The 25,853-nt window shown below is 43.6% G+C and overlaps 1 protein-coding gene across 1 annotated transcript in view; it reads right to left on the reverse strand.

Annotated features, from left to right (window-relative positions):
* The window catches only part of MYRIP (myosin VIIA and Rab interacting protein), a 194,283-nt gene that overhangs the window by 83,446 nt on the left and 84,984 nt on the right, over nt 1-25,853 (reverse strand). The window contains exons 4-5 of the mRNA XM_004377307.2: nt 12,478-12,614; nt 6,556-6,636 (exon numbers count right to left, since the gene is read on the reverse strand). Coding sequence (XP_004377364.1) covers nt 6,556-6,636; nt 12,478-12,614 — 218 coding nt within the window. The remainder of the gene's footprint in view (nt 1-6,555; nt 6,637-12,477; nt 12,615-25,853) is intronic.

Consider the following 25,853-nt stretch of genomic DNA (forward strand, 5'->3'; position numbering starts at 1 on the left):
GCGTCCTTTGGACCTGAGGTTCCTGCGCAGAGAAGCTCCCAGAACAAGGGAAGACTGATGACAAGGACCTTCCTCCAGAGCTGACAGAGAAGGCCTTCCCCTGGAGCTGACACCCTGAATTTGGACTTGTAACCTACTAGACTGTGAGAGAATAAATTTCTTTATTGAAGCCATCCACTTGTGGTATTTCTGTTAAAGCAGCACTAGATGACTAAGACACCCCCCAGGGGTCAGTCTCAGAGAGCAAGACTTGATCATATTCATTATTGTATCCTAACCCCAAGCACAGCTCCAGCTACCCAGACAACTGAACAAAAGAACTTAATATAAGGAGGTATCACGTTCTTCATCTACTTTCTCAGACCGTGTTTTATTCTGTGCGTATAATATATAATTGTGATGATGAGGATGAAAGTTATCAAATGTCCTAAAGGTCCTTGGCTGTGCATATGGTTTAATACAAATATAAAATCTATCAAAGAATTTTTTTAGACTCTAAACCAGTAATTTTGGTAACAACACTGGCCAACCTCACTGTGTGCGGGCCCCAGGCTGAGAGTTTCACACCACAATCACAATTAGTCCTTATAACAATCCAGTGAGTAGGTACCGTGAATATCCTTTTACAGATGAGAGAGTTGATGTACAGAGAGATTAAATAACTTGCCCAAAGTTACACAGTGCGACTGTCAGAGAGCTGAGACTTGAACTGAGGACTTTCTGTCGCCAAAGACCATGATTTTAACTATAAAAGTGAGATAAATACAAGCTAACGTGATTTTGTTTTTAAAAGCACCATCATATTTTTGGTGAATGCATTTTTTAATATGGCAAAAAAATGGGAGGAAGGATCCTCAAATCAAAGGACTTCCACAGGTAACAAAATTCTTTTTGGAGCTAAGTTCTAAGAAGAACTCTACTTCCCTTGAGGCACTAGATTTTGCTTCTTATTCGTAAATGAGAATTTCTATCATCCTTCTCTTAGTTTGCCCAAGAAGCCCACTTATGTCAGAAGCAGGAATGTAGGTCTGCAGGGCTATGTGCCTGGGTCTCCATTTCCCCAGTTTCAATCTTTTGTCTCCATTTATAACCTCCTAGTCATGCATTATTTAACACATGTAAATCTCCTGTAAGCTGCCTCAGATTCTTGGTGGAATGAGACAGGGTTTAAGTATATCAACTCATTAATCAATCATTCAATTAAAAATATAAATTCAAGCATCTTAGACTCTTAAAGATACAGATGTGGACAGAAAGTGGCATTTGGCAAACACAAAAACATCAGCCCCGTTAAGGTCACAGTGCTACACCAGCTGGTAAGTATGTTGCAGGCTGGCTATGACAGTCGTGGTAAAGCTGTGTAGGGGCAGCCCTGCCCAGGGCTCTGTATACTGTTGGGGATGGCTGCCTGAACACACAGTTTCCCCAGTGCAAAAGGTAATAGGTTTTCAGACAAGTTGAGACTATAAAAATTACGCTGTTATCACGTTTTAGGCTGGGTTCTCCAGAGAAGGGAAACCAGTGAAGTGTTTTATAGATATACAGAGAGAGAGAGATTTATCTCAAGGAAACGGTTCACCCGGTTGTAGACGCTGGTAAGTCCCATGTCCGTGGGTCAGGTGTCAGGCTGGAGGCTTCTCCTGACTCAAGTAGCAGCAAGGGTGATGAATCCAAGATTGGCAGGTAAGATGGCAGGCTTCTAGCTCACAGGCTGCAGAGGCCAATGATTCCCAAGATGGGGCAAGCAATACGGCAGGCTACTGGCTCAAGTCCCAAGAACCGGTGGTCAGATGACAAGCAGGATGCAGGATCCAGAGCGAGCAAAAACCATCAAACTTTGCCAGAACACTGATATATATTGGATGCAGTTTCCATACCTCTGAGGAAAATTCCCTTACAACTGATTGGCTGATCACATCAGATCACATTATGAAGTGGTTACATTATATCACAAAATTGAGGATAACTACATCATTACATAACTGCCAAATTACATCATTACATAGCTGCCAAACCACTAAGAATCATGGTCCGGCCAAGCTGACACACAGCCTAACTATCACAGTCCACCCCTTGTCAACTTGGCACCTATGTGTATCTCCTTAGATCATACACAATCTCTAAATGAAGACAATTACAAAGTCATACTTGCATCTAACACGATAAAACTAACGTGTACCACCAAAAATGCACTAGCCCTGTTTACATCTTATATTTTATAAGTGAAGAAAAGAAAAATATTAGACACACACATACAAGAAATATGCCTAACAATTACAGTCCTTGTTTCTGCAACTGGTCACGTGGTCGTAAATGGCATTCAGAACTATCTTCTTCCACCACCCATTCCATATTCCCTTTGTCCTCAGCAAGCACCTCAGCTAGTTGTGGTTCTTTGCCTGCTGGGGTGACTCAAACCTTTATTCCCAAAGGGTCTGGGCTGTTAGTAGTCATGTTGGAATTGGACTGCTGTAGTTTTCCATTGACTTTAATCACAGGGCATGGTAGTACTAAGAGACACCCGAAGGAATCTTCTGCATTCCAGACATATTCTTCTTTACCTCCGTTATATAATATTAATCTGATTTCCCCTTGATAATCAGGATTAATCACACCAGCTAATACAGTAACACCCTTCTTTGCCTGTTGATCCAGAGGCATGAGGAGCCCAAAACGGCTGGGGGGCATTCTTAACTTCCAGTTCAGTGGAATCATTATTGTGTCTCCTGGTGGGAGTATTCCTCCCTTTGGAACTAAGACCTCTAGACTTGCAGAGCATAGCGTTGCAGGGACAGGAAGCAAAAATTTTACGAGTGGGTCACTAGGGGTAATAGTGAGTGGTGCCACTCCCATTTCCACCCCTTGATTCCTGGACCCATGAATCCTGGCTATGGAAGAAACAGCACCATATATTGGATGCTGGTTTAGAGTAGATACAGCCTCCAGGAGAACATTGCCCCGACCGTGCAAGGTACTGCCACCTAGCTGGCATAGTAGTTGTGTCTTTAGAAGGCCATTCCATCATTCTATCAAGCCAGCTGCTTCAGGATGATGGGGAACATAGTAAGACCAGTGAATTCCATGAGCATGGGCCCATTGCCGCACTTCATCTGCTGTGAAGTGAGTCCCCTGATCTGAGGCGATGCTGTGTGGGATACCACGACAGTGGATAAGGCCTTCTGTGAGTCCATAGATGGTCGTTTGGGTAGAAGCACTGAGTGCAGGGAAGGCAAATCTGTATCCAGAGTGTCTGTTCCTGTAAGAACAAAAGGCTGCTCTTTCCATGATGAAAGTGGCCCAGTGAAATCAACCCACCACCAGGTTGCTGGCTGATCACCTTGAGGGATGGTGCCATATCGGGGACTCAGTGTTGGTCTCTTCTGCTGGCAGACTGGGCACTCAGCAGTGGCTGTAGCCAAGCTGGCCTTGGTGAGTGGAAATCCATGTTGCTGAGCCCATGCATAACCTCCATCCCTGCCACCATGGCCACTTTGTTCATGAGCCCATTGGGCAATGACAGGAGTGGCTGGGGAAAGAGGATGACTAGTCTCCACAGAACACATCATCCTATCCACTTGATTGTTAAAATCTTCCTCTGCTGAGGTCACCCTTTGGTGAACATTCACATGAGACACAAATATCTTCACTTCTTTGGCCCATTCAGAGAGGTCTATCCACATACATCTTCCCCATACCTCCTTGTCTCCAATTTTCCAGTCATGTTCCTTCCATGTCACTGACCATCCAGCCAAAACATTAGCCACAGCCCATGAATCAGAATACACTTGCACAACTGACCATTTCTTCCTCCAAAGTGAACAACCGGGTGCACTGCTCGAAGTTCTGCCCACTGGAAGGATTTCCCTTCACCACTGTCCTCCAGGGAGGTCCCAGAAAGGGGCTGCAGTACTGCCGCAGTCCACTTTAAACTGGTGCCTGTATATTACGCAGAACCATCTGTAAACTAGTCATGAGTTTTCTCTTCCTCAGGCAAACGATCATAAGGAACTCCCCATGAGGCCATAGGTGCAGACTGGGAGAGGGCAGGCAGTGTGACAGGAGTGGAGGCCATGGGCATTTGGGCCACTTCCTTGTGCAACTTACTTGTGCCTTCAGGTCCTGTTCCGGTCTGATCTTGTATATACCACTCCCATTTATGATAGAGTGCTGCTGTGCACATCCAACTTTATGGCTCTGTGGGTCAGACAACACCTAGTTCATGATGGGCAGCTCAGGCTGCATGGTGACTTGGTGGCCCATGGTTAAGTGTTCAGTCTTTACTAAGGCCCACTAACAAGCCAAAAGCTGTTTCTCAAAAGGAGAGTAGTTATCTGCAGAGGATGGCAGGGCTTTGCTACAAAATCTCAAGGGTCTGCACTGTGATTCACCAATAGGAGCTTGCCAAAGACTCCAAACAGCATCTTTATCTGCCACTGACACTTCAAGTACCATCGGATCAGCTGGATCACATGGCCCAAGTGGCAGAGCAGTTTGCATGGCAGTCTGAACCTTTTGCAGAGCTTTCCCTTGTTCTGGGACCCACTCAAAACTAGCAGCTTTTCGAGTCACTTGATAAATAGGTCAGAGTAGCACACCCAAATGAGGGATATGTTTCCTCCAAAATCCAAAGAGGCCCACCAGGTGTTGTGTCTTTTTAGTTGTGGGAGGGGCCAGATGCGATAACATATCCTTCACTTTAGAAGGAATATCATGACATGCCCCACACCACTGGACCCTTAGAAATTTAGCTGAGGTGGAAGGCACCTGAATTTTTGTTGGATTAATTTCCCACTCTCTAGCATGCAAATGTTTTACCAATAAGTCCAAAGTCATTGACACTTCTTCCTTACTAGGTCCAATCAGCATAATGTCATCAATGTAACGGACAAGATGAAATCGGCAAGCTATATGGAAGACTGCTGGCTCAAGTCCCAAGAACCGGAGGTCAGATTATGATGAGCCAGATGCAGGATCCAGAATGAGCACAAGCCAGCGAGTTTTGCCAGAATGTCCACATATGCTGGATGCAGGCCACACCCCTGGAGAAACTCTCCTTACAACTGATGGATCACATCAGATCACATTATGGAGGTGATTACATTATATCACAAAATGGAGGATGACAGCATCATTACATAACTGTTAAATTACATTATTACATAATGCTAAAGCACTGAAACTCATGGCCCAGCCAAGTTGTCGCATAACCTCAACCATCATGTCACACCAAGTGCTTGCTGGAGGTAGACACTGGATCTCCCATTTCTCAAGATACCCATCATTGCATTTGTCACAGAAAAGCTCCCCACAAATTCTTGATAAATCAAAGAAAAGTTTACCAAGTACTTCCTGTGTTCTAGGCTCTGCGGAGGGCCCCAGGGAGGTCCCAATGAACAAACTGAGCCCATGTTCTCGGGTGCTTTCCAAGCTACTGGGGGACAAGGCACATAACTGCTATGAGGCAGAACAGTAGATCCTGTAATAGGTATGGTTATCAAGTTCCACGGATCCCTAGAAATAAGAGCCTGGAGCCAAAGGCTTTGGATGCCATCTTAATGTTTATGAGTTCTGGATGAGGGAGATATGCAACCTGAAGATACATCCACTGAAAAGCAAAGGCTCAAGTTTGTGTTTCAGGTGCTCAGACCATGGACCTCAGAATGGAAAGGAAGAGACAGAATTGGAAATAGATGTGACAGGAACTTGGGTGACTGGGCGGAAGTGAAAACGGAGCTTGAGGGAAAGATAGCTCTTGCTGGTGCACAGAAGAGGCTGAGGAGTTTGATTAAAATATGCGGAGGTTAAGGTCCCTGTGGGATCTTCAGGTCTTGATGGGCAAGAATAGAAATTTGAGTTGGGAACTCTGCACCAAGATCAGGACTGAGCATTTTCCTGTCAGCAGCAAATGGAGGTGCATGGAGGCCATATGACAGTGTGAGGCCACCCATCGAGAAGCTGCAGACAGCAAGGATGACGGGGATGGAAACTTCCTGAGAAAAAGCCCAAAGAGAAAGAACAGAGTGTAGAAGAGAGAGAGAGAGTGAGTGGGGGCCATGAGAGGAGGGAAACTCGGGAGGCACTGGTTATCAATTTCCAGTACTTCAGAGAAGTTGCTGAAATGATGGAAAAGTTTTGATTTGAAATTGGACATTTGTTTTGCTTTTAACCCCTGCTATAAGGGGACTATTATATTGGTTTAAAGAAAGAAGTTAATAAGTAAGTTATATATTCTTTATAATATTTTAATATAAAATGCACAAGTGAGTAGATTGATTGTTACATTGCAATCATCGAAAACCTTAGCTGGTTGATTGCAAAGTATCAAGTGTTTGGTGGAGTGATCCGCACCTGTAGACCACACCTTGGATATATACACTCACCTATTTTGATAATTGGATCACACAAATGGCAACAACAAGACCACCTGTGGGAATCCCACAAAGCAATAAATAGTTGTATTCAGGGGTTACAGTGCAACTGGGAGACCCTGACCATATCTGAAGGTGCTTCCATTCCTCTACCTTCTCATTAGCTGCAACTGTGAAACAGCCTTACCTTCTGATTGCCTATAAAATGTTGAATCACTGCCTGAAATGCTTTCTTCATTTTCCGGGTTTGCCTCAAAAAAGTTTCCTCCTAAACAGAGAGAGAAGGGAAGAGAAAGTGAATCTCAAAGTTCTTCAGTGAGCACTGCGCACTGTGTCACTGAACTGACAAATCATTGTCTACCTAGACGGAGTCAGCCTTGCAAACAGAGTTCAGGAATCACTGGGTCCCACAGTAATGCTACAGCTTTTGACCTGTCACTTTTTTCCTCTCACAGGGGCCCTTGCAGTAGCATTGCTCCCACCTCCAACCTTCTTTCAATACCTTCTCTGGAGGCAATATGGAGTCAAAGACTGACGTCTGATGATGCGGGTTCAATTCCCAGACCTGCAAATTATGACTTATGTGACCTTGAGCAAGCTACTTAACCTTTCTGAGTCTCAGTTCCCTTACTAGAAAAACAGGAAAAACAACAGAACTCTTCTAACGTGTGATGGGACTTTGTGTGTCTGGTGTTAGCTATGCTCATGGCATCAGTGCAAACATTTGTCTTGAGCTAATGATTTACTGTCACCACTCCCTTCCACAGAAGACAGTCCATGTATAATGAACCCAGAGGGCGGCAAGGTGAGTCATGGTATTTGATCTTTAAAGGCCCATGGCTCTTCTCTGGTCTCTTTCAGATTAAACATACAATCCTGATCTTAGTTCCAGCCCTGGGAAGAGTAGTCAGTTAAGCAAAAATAGCTTTAGGGTCTTTTTAAATTGTGGATTTTTACTATCTCTCTTTGCACATTAGTTCATCAAATAAGATCCTTGAAGGTGGGGATGGTGGCTTTAAAAAAAAAAAAAATCATTGTATTCCAAGTGCCCGAGACAGTGCCTAGTCAGAGCATGTAGCTCAAAAAAATTTACTGAATTACATGCTGGTTAAATACTATTTGACAGAACCCAGAAGATAAACATGGAGCTATGTGTCTTAGCCCAAACAGGGACACTTGCTGTGATGCTAAGTCAAATTCAGCAACAGGCCTTCAGTACATATAACATACCCTGTGCTTTCTTGTAAGGGCTGTCATGGGGCTCCCACGTGGGAACTCTCCAGGTATTTGTTGTAGGTATTTGTAGAGGGTTCAGTACAGTGCTGCATTCATGAAATAAGCTGTTGATTTGGTAATTCCACAGTAATTCAGCCTCCTCAGTGCACCAGCAAGAGCTATCTTTCCCTCAAACTCCCTTCTCACTTCCACCCAGTCACCCAAGTTCCTATCACATCTGTTTCCAATTCTATCTCCTCCTTTCCGTTCTGAGGTCCATGGTCTGAGCTCCTCCACCCACTACTGCCCTGTTTTAATCTCAGCGACCATCTAACTGTTCTTCTGCCCTTCAGTCATTCAGCCTACTGATCCTCCCTTCACAATCCCAGCCTTGTGGCTGGGCTGCAGAAAGGAGAAGCACGGGAGGAAATGGCCCTGGAGACACAGACACACAGGTCATGATGGCCAAATCAGCATCTGGATCTTTATCCATCTACCATGTGAAGCCATTAAAAGTTTCACAGAGGTGATCTGCTCAGATTTGTGCTTCTACGTGTGTATGCTGACTGAGGTAGGGAGAACAGCCTGGAAGAGGGACAGGTGGGTGTCAGGTGAGGAGGGGCAGGAGATGAAGGTGGGAGTGCAGCCTGCTTTCTGGAATTTACCTGTGATGGGACAGAGAATGGCAGGGTGATGGGTGGAGAGAAACGTGTGTGGGAGGAATTTGGGCCTGTTTATAAATCACTAGGAAGGAACCAGTAAGAGAAGGTTGAACAAGCAAGAAGGAAGTGACCTTGAGACCCTTCTGGAAGGTGGACAGGGATTAGATGCAAAGAGCAAGGGGAGGGCAGGCAACAGAGTTGGGGGCAGTGCCCCCACTGTGGCAGCGCCAAGCTGCTGAACGGCCACATACAGAGCTAGGCTTGTACGTCCGCCAGGAGGAAGGCGAGGAAATCCCTGCATGGAGTACTCTATCTGTCCTGTGAAGGAGGAAGTCAGGTCATCCGCTGAGAGAATGGGGAGGGGGAGCGAGGAATGTGAGGAGAGTGAAGAAGTTCTGGAAAAAAAAAAAGGTCTGGGTACTGAGCTGACCAGAGGAAAAGCTCTGGCTTTGCATGACTTCAGTGTTTTTGGTCCAGCACCTTCCTCTGTTCTCCTTTAAATTTATAGGTGAGGGCTTCAGGGTCATTTGGGATGACGTGATTTTGCCAAGGGCAGAGAAAGCGATTGAATTATTCCAGAAAGCACTAGGGCAGTAGCCAGACATCAAGTCACTATTTTTCATGAGCTGAAAGAACCTCTGATTTCAGGTGGCTCAGTATTTTCAAAAGATCATACTTGGCAAACTCCAGATGAGAGACCTTTTCAAGAATCATGTCAAAAATACATATGTGGTGATAATAAATAAAAGTAGGGTTTATTTTTCTCATTTACCCAATAATAAATAAAAACATACAGATTTAACCAAATGTCCAGAGATTCAGTATGCTAATTACAGCTACTCCGACCTTCTCGTGTGGTGCTTCTGTTTAGAATAAATGTTCAAATTGTTATGCTGGGTCTGTCAGATAAGCCAGTTGAGCACGCATTACCCTCTGACAGGATACAGCAGCCAAGCTCTTAACCACTGCGTCACTAGGGCTCCAACAAGATATTATTCACAAATTTATTTAGTTATTTATCTGACATCACTGGAATGCCGGCTCTGAGACAGCAGAGTCTTGCCTATCTTGTCACCGTGGTGTCCCTGACTCTTAAACCAAGTGGGCACATAGTAGGTGTTCAATAAATGCCTACTGAAGGAACGGATAAGTCTTAGGTATAGCTGATAAAGCTAATGGGTCTCATTTTCGGTCTACCTTGGCCATCTGATACGAGCTGCAGGAGAAGGAGTGAGGCTGGTTTGGGAGGGCTCAGGTGGGACTGACAGCAATGCCAGCCGTGCAGGTGATGACTGACCCATAGGATTCTAGGAACTAAATAAATTTTCAATGGACTGAATGTTTTTATGGCAACTACACTGGTCCATGCAGCGGAGGTGTTTTGTAGGTGAAAGGAGTCTAACACTGAGGGTCCTGGAACACAGCACATGCCTGCCCACTGTAGATGTTGCATATTATGTTTTGACAATCAAAATTCTAAAAATAAGATCCCTTAGTTGGAGCTGATGGGGACAGTGGTGGTTCAGAGGTAGAATTGTCACCGTCTATGTGTGAGACCCGGGTTCAGTTCCTGGCTAATGCGCCTCATGCACATCCAACACCTGTCAGTCAGTGGAGGCTTGAGAGTTGCTATGACGTAGACCAGGTTTCAACAGAGCTTCTAGACTAAGACAGACTAGAGAGAAAGGCCTGGAAATCTGCTTCTGAAAATCAGCCAGTGAAAACCCCATGGATCACAACGGCCCAATGCGTAAATGATCATGGCAATGGCACAGGACCGGGCAGCGTTTTGTCCTGTTGTGTGAGGGGTCCTCGTGACTCGATGACCCCCATGCCGACTTGATGACAGCTCATAACAACAACAACAGCTGGAGCTGACGATGGAACCGTCTTACTCAGAACTCTGCGGAACTAATTATAGAGAAGTTCTAGCTGAGGTTCTTAGCCTTGGCTGTACCTTCATATAATCCATGGAGATTAGAAAGTATCTATACTGAGCCCCAGAAGTAACTGGTTAGGGGTAGAGGATGGTCTTTGGCACTGGGGTGTTTTCAAAGGTCTCTAGGTAATTCTAATGTGCAGTTAGGACTGAGGATGACAGGTGACAATCATGAAAAGGATGTTAGATGGTTAGGTAAAACTAACACATCTCCTCCGTCATCTACCACAACGGGAGACCATTTAAGCACCGGACATTTATCCACACTTGATGTGTAACTAAATCTCCCAGGTGATTTGTAGAACGGATTTCACTGTTTTATGCTTACAGCTTTACACGTTTGAGTACCAACTCAGAAACTGCCTCCTGTCCGCCTGTCTTCAAGTCTACCCACAGGAAATGTTAGTTCAAATGGAGATCATGTTAAAATCATGTTTTAATGGATCTGAATATTTTATGAAGTGTTTTGGTACCCATAAAATGCTCTTCAGATCAAACTAATACAACATTGAGAGCTAAGATGTACCAGCCTTGAGCTTTGGGAACAGAGACGAGGAAGTCGTCACCTCCATCTCACGGTCCAGCAGGGGTGGCAGCTTTGTAAACCGTCACCTGAATGCAACGTGGTAAGTGCTGTGACTGAGGCTCGGAGGAAAGACGTGGGGCATCGCAGAGCACACTGCACCTAAATCGGCTTCCATCATGGCGGATACTTATTTGGAGCAACCGAGTCTCCTTTGAAACTGACACAGATTTCAAAGCCCTAAGCTGGTCCCCTTGGGATGCAGGTCTGCCTTCTCCACCGGTGGGGCCTTAGGGAGAAAGCGGAGAACCTGGAATTGTGTTCTGTTCTGACGGGTTCGCCACATGTGTTTGCTTTTTTCCTCAATTGGGATTAAGTGGCAGAGAACTGAATTTGGTGACATTTAAAGGGGTACATGAAGCAAACCCAAAGATGTCCAAGAGAGGAAAGAATGGGGTACAAATGAGTGAGTCACTTTCACTCTGGAACCTTCTTGGTGTATCTCCTTGGGTTGAAAAACTCTTGCTAATGGCATTATTTTTAAGCTTTATTTCTTTTTAGTCTCCATTCCTAGAGAATTTCTTTTTCAGAAAACTCAGTAAGAAAAGATGAAAACAATAACGGAAACCTTCCGCCGCGCTCTCCTAGCCATCAACTTCCTGAGTAGAGTCTGAAAGAGGGATTCTAACCACCACCACAGACGGGCACTAATGCGTCTCTGTTTAACGTTTCCGTTCTATCTCCCCCTGGTCTAAGGGGCTGGAATATTTTTAGATAAGACACAACCAAAGACCTTATTGAGAATACAACAATGTAAAGTAATGATGGTGACAAAACTCCAGATGAGACGGGAGAGATTTTCTTTTCTTCCCTGTTTCTTGTCGATAAAAAGCATTTACCTGTGTCAGCAAAGTGATGAAAAAAATCTGCCTCTAGACAGAATAAACAGCCATATTGGAGGACATGCTGTTCCTATTCTGACAACTACATCTTTCTAGAACTCAATATAATTTCTCATTTTAATTAACTAGGTTGTCTTAACTGTATAAAAGCAGCAGAGGTCAAATTCATCCTTCAAGCTACCTGGGAGGAAGCCGACAATCTTCTAACTCTCCCACTACATCAAATTCTGGGCCTGGTAAGAACAGGATTTTGGAGTAGGTGGAAAGTGGTGTTGGAGGGGGGAACATATCCTACGAGTGCAGCCAAATGAAGATGACCTCCCTGTGTTTAATCGTTAGGGGATGATGATCAAGAATCTTTAATTTCTAGGTGGTTGTTGTCAGGTGCCGTTGAGTTGGTACTGACTCACAGCAACCCCATGTGATAGAGTAGAGCTGCCCCATAGAGTTTGCTAGGCTGCAGTCTTTATGGGAGCAGATCACCAGGTCTTTCTCCGGAGGAACTGCTGGATGAGTTTGAACCGCCAATCTTTTGATTAGCAGCTGAGTGGTTTAACCATTGTGCCACCAGGGCTCCTTAATTTCCAGGTAATTAGAATTAAAGTGTTCATAATCTTCGGAGAATATTTTGGTCCTCTCAGCTCCTAACATATCAGCCCTAACCAAGTGAGGTGTTGGAAGGAAGAGTCCAAATTTAACAGAGTGTCTGGCATCTGTTCTTCTATTTCTGCTCCTCACTAGAGTCAGAGAGTTAAGCCATTTTTTTTCTGTCCCAGGTGAGTGTGCCCCAGTGTACAGGGCCTCGAAGTCAGGGCTTCTACCCCATCAGCCCACCAAAGACCCCCACAGCAGCAGGCAGTCAGAGTACCTAGAATGTCGAAGCATGCTCCACTCTCTAGCTGGTGTTTCCTGTACAAATTCTTCAGGACCTTGGCACTGCCAAAGCGTTTGAAGCGGCTCTTCACGTTATTGTAGAACCATTCCAGAGACTGGGTCTTTAGAAGCCTGAAGAAAACAGAGAAGTAGAAAACAAATCAAAAAAGCCCTTAAAAAGAGTAACTGATGGATTGCAAAAGTGACTACAACACTTTGCAGCAACTTCTCCCATGAAGAGGTGGAGTTTATTTCCCCATCCCTTGAACTGGGGCTGGCCTTGGGTCTTGCTCTAACCATAGAAAATGGCAGAAGTGATGCTCTGTGAGACCTGAGCCTGGGCATCAAGAGATCTTACAGCTTCTTCTCTTGCTGTACTTGGGAATCTACAACCCATCACCATGTGAAGAAGCCCAGGCTAGCCTGCTGGATGATGAGAGACACTTGGCCCAGTTAGTCCTATTTCCCCAGCCAACAGCCAGCCAACAGCCAGCCAACAGTCAGCCAACAGCCAGCCAACAGCCAGCCAACCACAAGAAATGTGAGTGAGGATATCCACTACCAGCTGACTGCAGACACGTGAGTGACCCCAGCCAAGACCAGCAGTGGAACCATCTAGCTGAATCCAGCCCAAAGAGCATGATCCACAAACTGCAAGCTAGTAAGTGGTTGTCACTTTAAGCCACCAGTTTTGGGGTGGATTATTATACAGCAAAAGCTAACTGATAAAGCAATTTAATAGCAGTGTTTATATATGACACCCTTAATCCGCTAGCAACATTTCTATATCAGCCTGGGAAAATAAAAAGCATAAGAGAGACAATGGACTTCAAGGCAAAATTCTTCAGCCCCAATTCAGCAAAATTCGCTTCCTCATTCAGTATGAAGCACTGTGGAAAAGCAATTCCTAGTCAGTGCTATAATAGTCAGGAAAAAACACTGACAAGAGTCTTCCCTTTTATGCCTGACAAGAGCATATTTATAAAGCCATTTTAAGAATAGTTTTTATTGTTATTTTTTATTATGAATGTAATAATATACACTCATTTTAGAAAATTCAGAAAAGAAAAATGAATATAAATGCTTCCAATTCAATGGTAGGATACACACACATTTAGCTGCTCTCCCTTCCCAGATCACAGTGAAATGTGAGAAGACAATCAAAGAGGAAGAAATCTATAAAAATTAAGAAAGAGGTGAGAGCAGAATCAGAGATTTTGACAAGTTTCTGGAAAATGGAAAGTAAATGATACCACAAAGGTATCAGGGAGAAAGTGGTCCTTCAAAACAGGCAGAAGCACTGGGACTCTTTTGACTGAAAGGTTCAATTTGGATTTGGTTGGCACAGAGAGCAGGATTGGATTATGAGATAATATTCAGAAAACCAATTAAATGGTTGAGTAGACAAAGGGTGGCTCGAGAAGACAAAGTATTACAATGAAATGTGCAAAGACCTAGAGATAGAAAACAAAAAGGGAAGAACATGCTTAGCATTTCACAAGCTGAAAGAATTGAAGAAAAAACTCAAGCTTTGAATTGCAATACTGAAGGATTCTATAGGCAAAATATTGAACAACACAGGAAGTATCAAAAGAAAATGGAAGGAATACACAGAGTCACTGTACCAAAAAGAATTGGTCGATGTTCAACCATTTCAGGAGGTAGCATATGATCAACAACCAATGGTACTGAAAGAAGAAGTCCAAGCTGCACTGAAGACGTTGGTGAACAACCAGGCTCCAGGAATTGATGGAATATACCAATTGAGATATTTCAACAAATGGATGCAGTGCTGGAGGTGCTCACTCGTCTATGCCAAGAAATTTGGAAGACAGCTACCTGGCCAACTGACTGGAAGAGCACACTTGTGGTCATTCCAAAAAAAGGTGATCCAACAGAATGCGGAAATTATCAAACAGTATCATTAATATCACACTCAAGTAAAATTTTGCTGAAGATCATTCAAAAGCAGTTGCAGCAGCACATCAACAGGGAACTGCCAGAAATTCAATCCGGATTCAGAAGAGGATGTGGAATGAGGGATACCATTGCTGATGTCATATGGATCTTGGCTAAAAGCAGAGAATACCAGAAAGATGTTTACCTGTGTTTTATTAACTGTGCGAAGGCATTGGACTATGTGGAACATAACAAATTATGGATAACGTCGAGAAGAATGGGAATTCCAGAACATTTAACTACGCTGATGAGGAACCTGTACATAGACCACGAGGCAGTCATTTGAACACAACCAGGGGATACTGCGTGGTTTAAAACCAGGAAAGGTATGTGTCAGGGTTGTATCCTTTCACCATACTTATACAATCAGTATGCTGAGCAAATAATCTGAGAAGCTGGACTGAGAAGCGGCATCAGGATTAGAGGAAGACTCGTTAACAGCCTGTGATAGGTAAATGACAGAACCTTGCTTGAGGAAAGTGAAGATGACTTGAAGCACTTACTGATGAAGATCAAAGACCACAGCCTTCAGTATGGATTACACCTCAACATAAAGAAAACAAAAATCCTCACAACTGGATCAATAAGCAATATCACGATAAACGGAGAAAAGATTGAAGTTGTCAAGGATTTCATTTTACTTGGATCCACAATAAATGCCTATGGAAGCATCAGTCAAGAAATCAAACAACGTATTGCATTGGGCAAATTTGCTACAAAAGACCTCTTCAAAGTGTTAAAAAGCAAACATGACACTTTGAGGACTAAGGTGCGCCTGACCGAAGCCATGGTATTTTCAGTTGCCTCATATGCATGCAAAAGCTGGACAATGAATAAGGAAGACCAAAGAAGAATTGATACCTTTGAATTATGGTGTTGGAGACAAATATTGAACATACCATGGCCTGCCAGAAGAAGGAACAAATCTGTCTTGGAAGAAGTACAGCCAGAATGATCCTTAGAAGCAAGGATGGAGAGACTTCATCTCACATACTTTGGACATGTTATCAGGAAGGACTCGTCCTTGGAGAATAACATTATGCTTGGTAAAGTAGAGGGTCAGTGAAAGAGAGGAAGACCCTCAAGGAGATGGACTGACACAGTGGCTGCAACAATGGGCTCTAGCATAAGGATTGTGAGGATAGTGCAGGACCAGGCAGTGTTTTGTTCTGCTGTACATAGGGTCGCTGTGAGTCAGAACCAACTTGGCAACACCTAACAACAAAGATGACAGTCGGGCCTTCTGGCCCCCAACTTTATTCCCAAACAAATGGGAAATTGGTTCAAGAGTAATTTGTCCTAGGTCAAAAATAGAAAATCAGCTCTCTAATGAAATTGAACAATCTACTTGAGATGGACTAGGACTTCAATATGGGGTTAACAACTTGCAGTAAACTCTTCATTGTTCGGTATTGGGGAAGCCTATATGCGTTTGCCCAACAGATCCCACCCATGTACCCCAAAGCAAAGCCTAGCAGTTGCCTGACTGGCCCACAAACTTGGAGCCCTCAGTCATCCTTCACTCCCCTTTCAAAGGAGAGGTCTACTGGGAATACTAACCTACCCACTGGAATTACTAACCTACTCAATGGCAGAGTTCTATACTGATCACATTTATTAATCAATCAAGCCCTTTGTTTAAAAAAATATGTATGGACAGCCTGGCATCACCACCATTTGAAACAATCCAGTGGCATGAGAAAGAAAGACCAAGATAAACTAACAGTGATAAAAATGGAGGAAATAAAGATAACCTAGGGTACCACTGAAAAGAGCTGAAACATTTCTAATCAATACCAATACGGTGATTTGAGACGATATTGCATCCATACACCAAGGCTAGGGTGATGTGAAAAATAAGTAATCAGATGACAAGTAACAGTATTTGGAAACAGAAAACATGACTGATGAAAAAATTTTAATAGAAGATAAAAACTTAAAACTAATGTAAACTTTCCAGAATGTAGAATAAAAAGTCAAAAAGGTGGGATAGATGAGAGAAAAGAGACATGCCTCCTCAATCCAGGAGGTTCGCCATCTAGCAAGATTCCAAAAAGAGAAAATGGAGGAGAGGAAAAAAATTCAAAGACATAACAGAAGAAAATTGTCCCAGGCTAAGAAAGGTGAAAGTGTTTAGGCTAAAAAGGTCTAGAGATTGCCAAGTAGAATATATTAAAAATAAAACAAAGTAAAGCAGACAAACCTAACTAGATACATTCTCAAGAAAACTCAGATCCTCAAAGATAAGGAGACCTTAGTGGTCTCCAGACAGAAAAAAAAGGTATTTTGAAGGGACAAAACAGTAATGGCATTAAAAATTTTTCATCAGTAACAACAAACGCCAGAAGACAGCAGAGCAAGGATATTCAAATCCCAGAGGAGAAACAACATGAAATTAGAATTCTATATTCAGCCAAACTGTCATCAGAGAAGAGCAAAATAAAGACACTTTCAGACATGTAAGTTCTCAGAAAGTTCATATGCACTCTGGAAAAAAAAAAATCAGAATCCTTAAGGTGTATTTAAGAACCAAGAAGCCATCCAAGAAGAGGAAATTATGGGACTGACTCCAGAAAGAAGATAATTGGCCCAGGAGTAGAATGGAGAGAAGTACCAGAGGACAGCTGTGCAGCAGATCTAGAAAGAAGGAAGCCCAAATGGGCTATTCAATAAATATAAGAAGCTACACGAAGAAAGAGAAATGGGGAAGAAGGCAGCACCTCTTCCTTTTATCAATAAAAATAAAGATAATTAGAAACTCCAGGAAAAATAAAAACAAAAAGCAGCTCAAGAAAGTTATGACCTAAATATGAAGCAAATTAAAAGTTGTAAGATCTGGTCGACTAATGGAGTGGAAGAAGGGAGATGGTGGTCCACACTTCCTCCAGAAGCACAGGTGTCGTCACCAAGGATTGCATTTCCTGCTTTCTATAGATTTCACCTCATCATTTTGGCCTATAGCAAAAAATATTTATATAATTAAAATACTGTTTATTTTTAAGACCCTATTTATAGACAAAGAATCTTCATTATCAAGACATTTACATTTTTTGGCTGAAAGCAAAATTAAAAGTCATAGAATAGCTTGATAGAAGCCTGGATGTAGAGAGAGGGAGGAATGATGAGGGTTATTCAAAGATGCTGATTTCCTCATTGTACAGAATGGAGTCAGGACAGACTGCCCAAAGTATATGGATCAGGAATGGTGGTTTAAACATGTTATTTAAAGTTGTAGACATCACCAGTGTATAATAACGATTTCAGTAAACTTTGAGGGGAAGGGAAAAAGGTAGGAAGAAAGCTGAGCTATTCTTCAAAGTCTAAAGTTGACAAATCAAGAAATGGCAAGATAAACATATTATTTAGAATTATAGGGGTAAACCCAGAAATGTTTAAAGGTGGTTTCCTGGGGGGCTAGGAGTTGGTAGGGGGGTGAGAGCATAAGACCCTTTTAATCTAGTATCATTTTATATTATCTGAATTTCTTTTAACCAAATGCATGAATTCTTGTAAAGCACTAAAATAAAACCAACAAAAGAGGATTAAAAAAAAAAAATCACCCAAAGTTCCACCATTGGAACTTGACATTTAATGAGTGTTCTTCCAGACTTCTAGGCAGGGTGATCCCTAACCAGCCTGTTGAGCCACTTTGAAGGAGGCCCCAGGGCCGGTGCTGCTCTGAGAGGTCACGTTTTTCAAGAGAAAGGATGCTCTCCCCTTTCCTATAAAGTGGTTCAGTGGACAAAGGCTGTGGGACAGGCCAGCAGCCACCTAGAGCAGCCACGAAGCAGTGATGGTGGCAGTGGGGAAGTGCCCTTCCCAAATGGTTAGTGGACAAAGGCTGTGGGGCAGCCAGCAGCCACCTGGAGCGGCCAGGAAGCAGTGATGGTGGCAGTGGGTAAGTGCCCTTTCCAAATGGTTAGTGGCTTCAATGAAGAGTAGAAGCCATGAATGGGCTTGTTTCTGAGCACGTGAGTGACTTCCAGTACACGTAACACACCCTAGCTTTTAAAAACATGTGATAACCCTGGCTTTGATCTCCCTCTTCTCTCTGCCTGTAACACTTACCCCAATAGCTTGATGGCTCCATCCGTCACTGTACTCAGGTCTGTGCACGAATCACCCCCTTGGAAGGACCTCCCCGACCACCCCTGCTAAAACACCACCACCACACCCCACATTTTCTATCCTCTCACTCTGGTTTTCTCTCCCCATATTTCTATAGAGTACTTTCCTGTAAAAAACCAAACCAAACCCATTGCCGTTGAGTTGATTGTGACTCCTAGTGACCCTATAAGACAGAGTAGAGCTGCCCCATAAGGTTTCCAAGGCTGTAAATCTTTATGGAAGCAGACTGCCACATCTTTCTCCCTTGGAGCAGCTGGTGGGCTTGAACTGCCAACCATCCCATTAGCAGCTGAGCACTTAACACTGTGCCACTAGGGCTCTTGATGTTTAATTATATATTATTACATAGACTCTAATTATATATGATTATATATAATTTAACTATATATTATCAGTGATTTAGATAATCATTATATTTATGCTATATATTTTATATAGATAAAAAACAATTATTAATTTGGTCAGTATCTATTTCCCCTTCCCCAGTAGAAATTAAGGTCAGGGAAGACGGTTTTTTTTTCCCATGAGTGCAGTGCACATAGTAGACATTAAAATCCGGTAAGCGATGGAAAAGCACTGTTTAGTAATTTGCTTTCCTCAGGTAATATTCATGAGTGACTTTAATGCTGTGAAATATTCTTCCCAGAGGCCCAGAATTCTCCATAACATGAATGTAGCATGCTTTTCTAACTGCTGTCCTATCATTGGACATTGGATTTTTTCCATTTCTTTTGCTATTAAAAACAATTCTGTGATGCATATGTTGGCAGCTACATGATTTGGTATATCCATGATTGTAGCTCTTTGACGCAGAATGGTTGGGTTCAGGGATGTCAGTCCTTCAGAAAATTTGTACCAATTTGCAGTCACCACCAGTGGTATGAGATTCTAAAGCTTTGTCAAAAGGGCCTCACACTGAAGAAGCTTCCACCCCCACCCCGGAAGAAGTGGCCAATTGCTCCATGGACAAGTCTACTTTTAGACCCCAAACGAAGGTCAAGAAGGAAGATAAAAGGGAGAAGGTAAGCAATGCCTCATTCCCTTTGGTTTGGTAGATGGAATTTAGAGGCTCATCCTTCTCAATGAGGGAGAAAAGCAGCTATAAAACAAAATGTACAAAACGCATTATCCCTGTGATATAAAAAAATTGCATTATCTAACCAGTCACTACTATTTCAGGAGCCCTGGTGGCATAATGGTTGAACTTTGGGTTGCTGACTGAAAAGTTGGCAGTTCAAACCCACCAGCTGGTCCATGGGAGGAAGATGTGGCAGTCTGCTTCCGTAAAGATTCCAGCCTTGGAAACCCAATGGGGCATTTCTACTCCGTACTATAGGGCCACTATGAGTCAGAATCGACTTGACGGCAACGGGTTTTTTTTTTTTTTTTGGATCACTACTATTAACAAAAATACATGACAGTTCTTTTACTGCTTGCTTTCTTAGGCACTGTGCTGAAAGCTTTACTTGAATTATCTTAATTCTCATTGGATATAGAGCAGTAGCTAAGAGCACGGGTTTTTGGGGGGGACTATTTAAGCCCAGGCCCTGGCATTTACCACTTGTGTGGTTTTGATCATATTACTTAATCCCTCTAAGCCTCACTTTTTCATCTATAAAATGGGGATGATGACAGTTAACCATGTAAGGGCTCAATAATTTTTCCTAACAACTCTACAATGACAAGTCCCATTTTTACAGATGAGTGAAGTGAGCTGTAGTCAGATTGAGTGCCTCGTCCAAAGGACAAAGTGCTTGAGCAGGATTCAAAGACAGGAGCTTCCAGCTGTGCATGAGAGCAGGAGAGATGGGCGCCCAGCCTGGACATCCATCAGCTCTCCTCAGTGTATCTTGCTATACTGGTTTAATTTATTACAATATGCATGTGTCATTTTTTAAAATAAAAAAATTATAAAGCTACTTTCAGAATTTAGAATACCGTATGTTTACTCAAATAACACACGCATTATACGTTTTTTGCTAACTGTGCAACCCCCTTGTGCATTCTTTCCCTACGCATGCTATGGGTGTCATATGTGTGGGTGTGTTATTTATGTGAGCACATTATTTGTGAAAAAGTACAGTAATATAGCAGAAAAAAAATACAGAAGAACTTGTTCTTGAGAATCATAACCTCTGGGAATAAAGATTTATTTGAATCTTTAACAGCACAACAGAAATTCAAATCCAGAAAAGAGGCTGGTGGTTTGAACCACCCAGTGGTGTAGCAGTAGAAAGGCCTGGTGATCTGCTTCCATAAAGATTACAGCCAAGAAAACCCTATGGAGCTCATTTCTACTCTGTCACACATGGGATCACTATGACTTCTGACAAAAGGACACTTATTTTCCTTTTGGGGCCCTCCCCCGCCAGCTTAGTCTATGTGATTCTGGGAGGGCTGGCCCCATCCCCTGGCCTCGGTGGTGGTGGGGTGTCAAATGACTCTGACCTACCAATCAGGGCCAAGGTAGGGGCTTTTACTGGAGCTTTTGGAAAGAGGTGCTCTCCTTCTGCTGGGCTGACTCCAAAGAGTCATCACTTGGGGGATATCCCAGGTTTGCTGAACAAAGCAGATCTCACAGTGGGAAGGGATGGACCACTGGTGCTACACTTTGAACATCTGGATTTACTCACGCTTGAAGTCAACCCTTGGACTTTTCCATTAACTGGTTTCTACTACCTGCAACCAAGAGTCCTAACAATGTTTTCTAAGGTCTAGATCGGCCTAAAAGACTTCAAGTACATCACTGGATGAGGTCTCCACTCACTGGTTAAACCCAACTTCTATGGAGTTCAGAAGATCTTTAATGAACACTAAACTAGAATGCCTCTTTGCTCAAGCCACTGAGGGGAATCACGGCAGCGTCGTAGAGGCTGGAAGGGGGCACTGAATCCTTGGGGAACGACCAGCAAAACCACAGCCCAATTTGGAGAGCTGAAAACTATTCCCTGAAAAGTGATGTTTTAGATTATATTTTGAATTAGAGTTAACGCGGAGAGCTTTTCTGGAAGCCCCAGGGAAGGCTCAGCCGTGATTACCTTCATTTGATATTGCTTTTATTTCACTTACTTTAAAATTCATGGCTCAGAGGAAACTTAAAGGGCATGTGTGGTGCGTGGGGAGAGGGGAGAGGGCTGTGAGGATGCCAGCACTGTGGTGTACTGGCTGATCGCGTTGGGGGCTCCCCTGACCCACCCTTGGCTCTCTAGCTTCCAACTGAACGTGCATCACTTCAGGCAAGAGCAGGGGACAAGACAGAGCCTTTGTATCAACATTCTATTGGGACAGACAGCATAGTAGAATCGTGCATCTGCACGTGGGTTCATTCATTCGCTCACTCATTCATTTCTTCATTCCCTCACTATTTACTGAGTGCTCACTACGTGCCAGGCACTGGGCTAAGGATATAGTGGGTGACAAAACAGAAGAAACCCCTGTCCTACAGTGCCAACAGACCAATCTCTCCAAAGCAGGCCAGATGGGTCATGAGGTGCAATCAAAAGCCAAGCCAACGGCATCTTGGGAACAGTGGGCAGTCTGCATCCCCCAGACCTTGGGTTCTGGATCATTCCCATGGACACGTGAGGAATCAGAACCAGCCTGCTTGTCAGTCTCAGGCATTTTCTTTGTTTGTATTCAATAAAATGCCTTTTTTAATCTTAACAATATATTATGGATGTCCTTTCACATTAGCAGATACAGATTTTCCTCATTACTTTTTTTTCAAACAATATTCTTCTTTTTTTATTGTACTTTAGATGAAGCTTTACAGAACAAACTAGTTTCTCATTAAACAGTTACTACACATATTGTTTTATGACATTGGGTGACAACCCCACAACATGTCAACACTCTCCCTCCTCAACCTTGGGTTCCCTATTACCAGCTTTCCTGTCCCCTCCTGCCTTCTAGTCCTAGTCCCTGGGCTGTTGTGCCCCATTAGTCTCGTTTTGTTTTATGGGCCTGTCTAATCTTTGGATGAAGGGTGAACCTTGGGAGTGACTTCATTACTGAGCTAAAAGGGTGTCTGGGGGCCATACCTTCAGGGTTTCTTCAGTCTCTGTCAGGCCAGTAACTCTGGTCTTTTTATGTGAGTTAGAATTTTGTTCTACATCCTTTTCCAGCTCTGTCCAGGACCCTCTGTTGTGATCCCGGTCAGAGCAGTCAGTGGTGGTAGCAAGGCACCATCTAGCTGTACATCTAGCCAGTCTGGTGGAGGCCCTGGTAGCTGTGGTCCATTAGTTCTTTGGACTAATCTTTCCCTTGTATCTTGTTTTCTTCATTCTCCCTTGCTGCCAAAGGGGTGAGACCAGTGGAGTGTCTTAGATGTCAGGCATTTTCTTTAATGACGTCCAAACTGCTGCTTCTCAGATGCAGCAGACACATAGCTTACACTCCTGGGGGTGACCCTTGTGGTGAAAAGCTTCCTGACTTGGAACTGCCCAGAGGCATCCTGCTTGACTTCCCCGAGCTTATTTTTCAACTTTTCTAATTTATACCTAAGAATGCTCACACACAGATTCCCAGCCTTGGGTAGGTAGTTTTACAACTTCAAGCACGGTAATTTCTTTAAATTCTAAAGCTTTGTTAAAAATGAAGTCCTGATCCATGCTACAACATGCATAAACCTTGAAAACATCATGGTGAGTGAAATAAGTCAGTCATAAAAGGACAAATATTGTGTGATCCCACTTATATGAAATATCTACAAGAAGCAAATGCATTCAGACCTAAAGTTATTAGTGGTTACCAGCAGCAGGCAGGGTGGAAGAGGATTCATGGCTGAGGAGACACTGAGCTTCTGTTAAGGGTAATGGAAAAATATGGAAATGGATAACGGTGATGGTCATACAACATGACGCAATTAATGTCACTAAATTGTACATGTGAAGAATGTTGAAACAGCAAGTGTTTTGTTACGTATGTATTTGTCACAATAAGAAAATCAATGGCAAACCTTCAAAATTCATAGATCACAACATAGTCAGAATTCATCACTTTTAGTCTTTGGAGCTACAGTTTCCTCATCTGTAAAACAGGGTAACAGCTTGTGCCTTCCAGGGCTAGGAAAGTGTGGACGAGAGACCTCAGCTGCAGCTGTCTCGAGAAAGGCCAGCCCCTCAGTCCCCACCAGGGATCCAGCTGAACGTGCGTGTCTTTCCCACACACGTCTTTCCTGCATGTCCTCCATGCGCATGTCCCGTACCAAATGCTGCAAACGAGTGATTCTCAGTGTGGGGCGTGTGTCCTGTTGGGCCCACCACACAATCTCTTGGCAGACGGGCTTTTCCACAAACACACACGCTCTTGGAGATTCTGATAGGACTTCCTGGTGGCGCCCAAGTCCTCTCTACCTCACTCCTTCCCAGAGAATAACTGTTGCAATGAGGGATATTGTTGATGGGTGCTTGGAAGGCAGAAAACAAGACTGGGAAAGACTGAAAACTTAGATGATGTAAATAAATATAAGAGTAGATGTTTGACCAGATCTGTCTTCAAGAGCTCATACAATTGCCAGAACAACAAGAAGGTGCTCCAAGGGCCAGAGGCAGGAGGCTGATATGGAGCCAGGTACCACTGAAGCTGCCCCCAGAGGAGGGAGTGAGTGACGGGTTTCAGAACTGGCAGGGCAGGCCCCTTGGAATTACACTGTGAAAGCACAGCACCCCAGACAAAGCCGAGGCTCAGGGCACAGGGAGGAAAAGAGTTCCAGTCCTGGCTCTCCAGCTTCTTGAAGTACCATGGTGGGCAAGTGACTCCACCTTTGGTTCCTTGCTCCCCTCTGCAAAATGGGAAAAATAATAGCTTCTACTCTTTTAAAATGGTTGTGGCAGTTACATGACAGATAGAATATGAAGCATATGGCAGAGTCTGGCACAAAATCACTGCTCAATTTGAAGTACACATTTTATGAGTAGAAACATCTTCACACAGGTTCTGGGCCTAGGTTCCCATCCCAGCTCTGCCACTTGTTAGCTGTGTGGCCTGGGACAAGTCACTTAACCTCTCTGTCTCCATTTTGTCACTTGTAAATCAGGGACAATAACAGCACCATAGGATTTTGTGATGGGAAAACCCAGGAAAAGTGCTCAGCTCTAACACAATGAAAACAATCGCTATTTTTATCTGCCTTGAGAATGCTTCAGAAGAAGTTTATGTAGATGGCAAAGTCAGGTATTCTACTCTGTGAGTTTCTAAGGAAGCAGGTGACAAGAGAGAGAGGTAGGGTATAACACTGAGGTGGGGTCTGGGTGGGCAGACAGGTGAGGGGCCCTGTCCCAGACTGGACAGAGAGGAGGAGGTGGGATTGCATGCCATCTCCCACTGGAGAAAGCATTACTTATCTTGTCTGCACAGGCTGGAAACCCTACCTCCCTTCTTCTCTGTTTGGGGATGGACACTTCACAGAGTGCTCACAGGAGGTACACATTCCCTTGTTGTTGTTGCCAGATGCTGTTGAGTCAGCTCTGACTCATAGCGACCTTACGTATAATGGAACGAAATGCTGCCTGGTCCTGCACATCCTCACGATAGTAGGTATGTTTGAGCCCACTGCTGCAGCCACTGCGTCAATCCATCTCATCGAGAGTCTTCCTCTTTATTGCTGGCCCTCTACCTTACCAAGCATGATGTCCCTCTCCAGGGACTGGTCCCTCCTGATAACATGTCCAAAGTATGTGAGAGACGTAGTATCACCATCCTTGCTTCTAAGGAGCATTCTGGGTCATTCTTGGAATCTCAGAGAAGTCTTCAGGTATTTCCCCAATGGGCTCAAACATACCTACTATTACAGCGTTGCTTATAATAGAAAAAAATGCAAAGTATCTTTGTTCGCCCATTCATATACATTCATTCACTTACTCTTTGTTCACTCGCACACTCCTTCATTCATTCATCAAAATATGCTGAGCATTCACTACGCTTCAGGTGCTGACGTGGGCACTGAGTGTACAGCAGTGGACAAAACAGATAAGGTCCTAGCCTCATGATGTTTCCATTCCAGTTCAAGAGGCAAGAAGTAGACCAACAAATAACTAGATGTAGTCTAGGTCTGGTGTAGTAAGTGCCATGAGAATAAATGCAGCAGGATAAGGGGAGAGACAGGGACCATAGGGAGTAGGAGCTATTTTATGCGGAGTGCTCAGGGAAGGCCTCTCTGATGAGGTGAGGGAGTGAGCCATGTGGAATCTGGGGCAAGAGCATTCCAAACTGAGGGAACAGCAAGTGCAAAGGCCCTGAGGCAGGAGCTTGTTTTGCATGTTTAAGTAATAATAACAAAGTGGC

This window comes from Trichechus manatus, unplaced genomic scaffold, assembly GCF_000243295.1.
Source record: "Trichechus manatus latirostris isolate Lorelei unplaced genomic scaffold, TriManLat1.0 scaffold00049, whole genome shotgun sequence".
Lineage (NCBI taxonomy): Eukaryota > Metazoa > Chordata > Mammalia > Sirenia > Trichechidae > Trichechus > Trichechus manatus.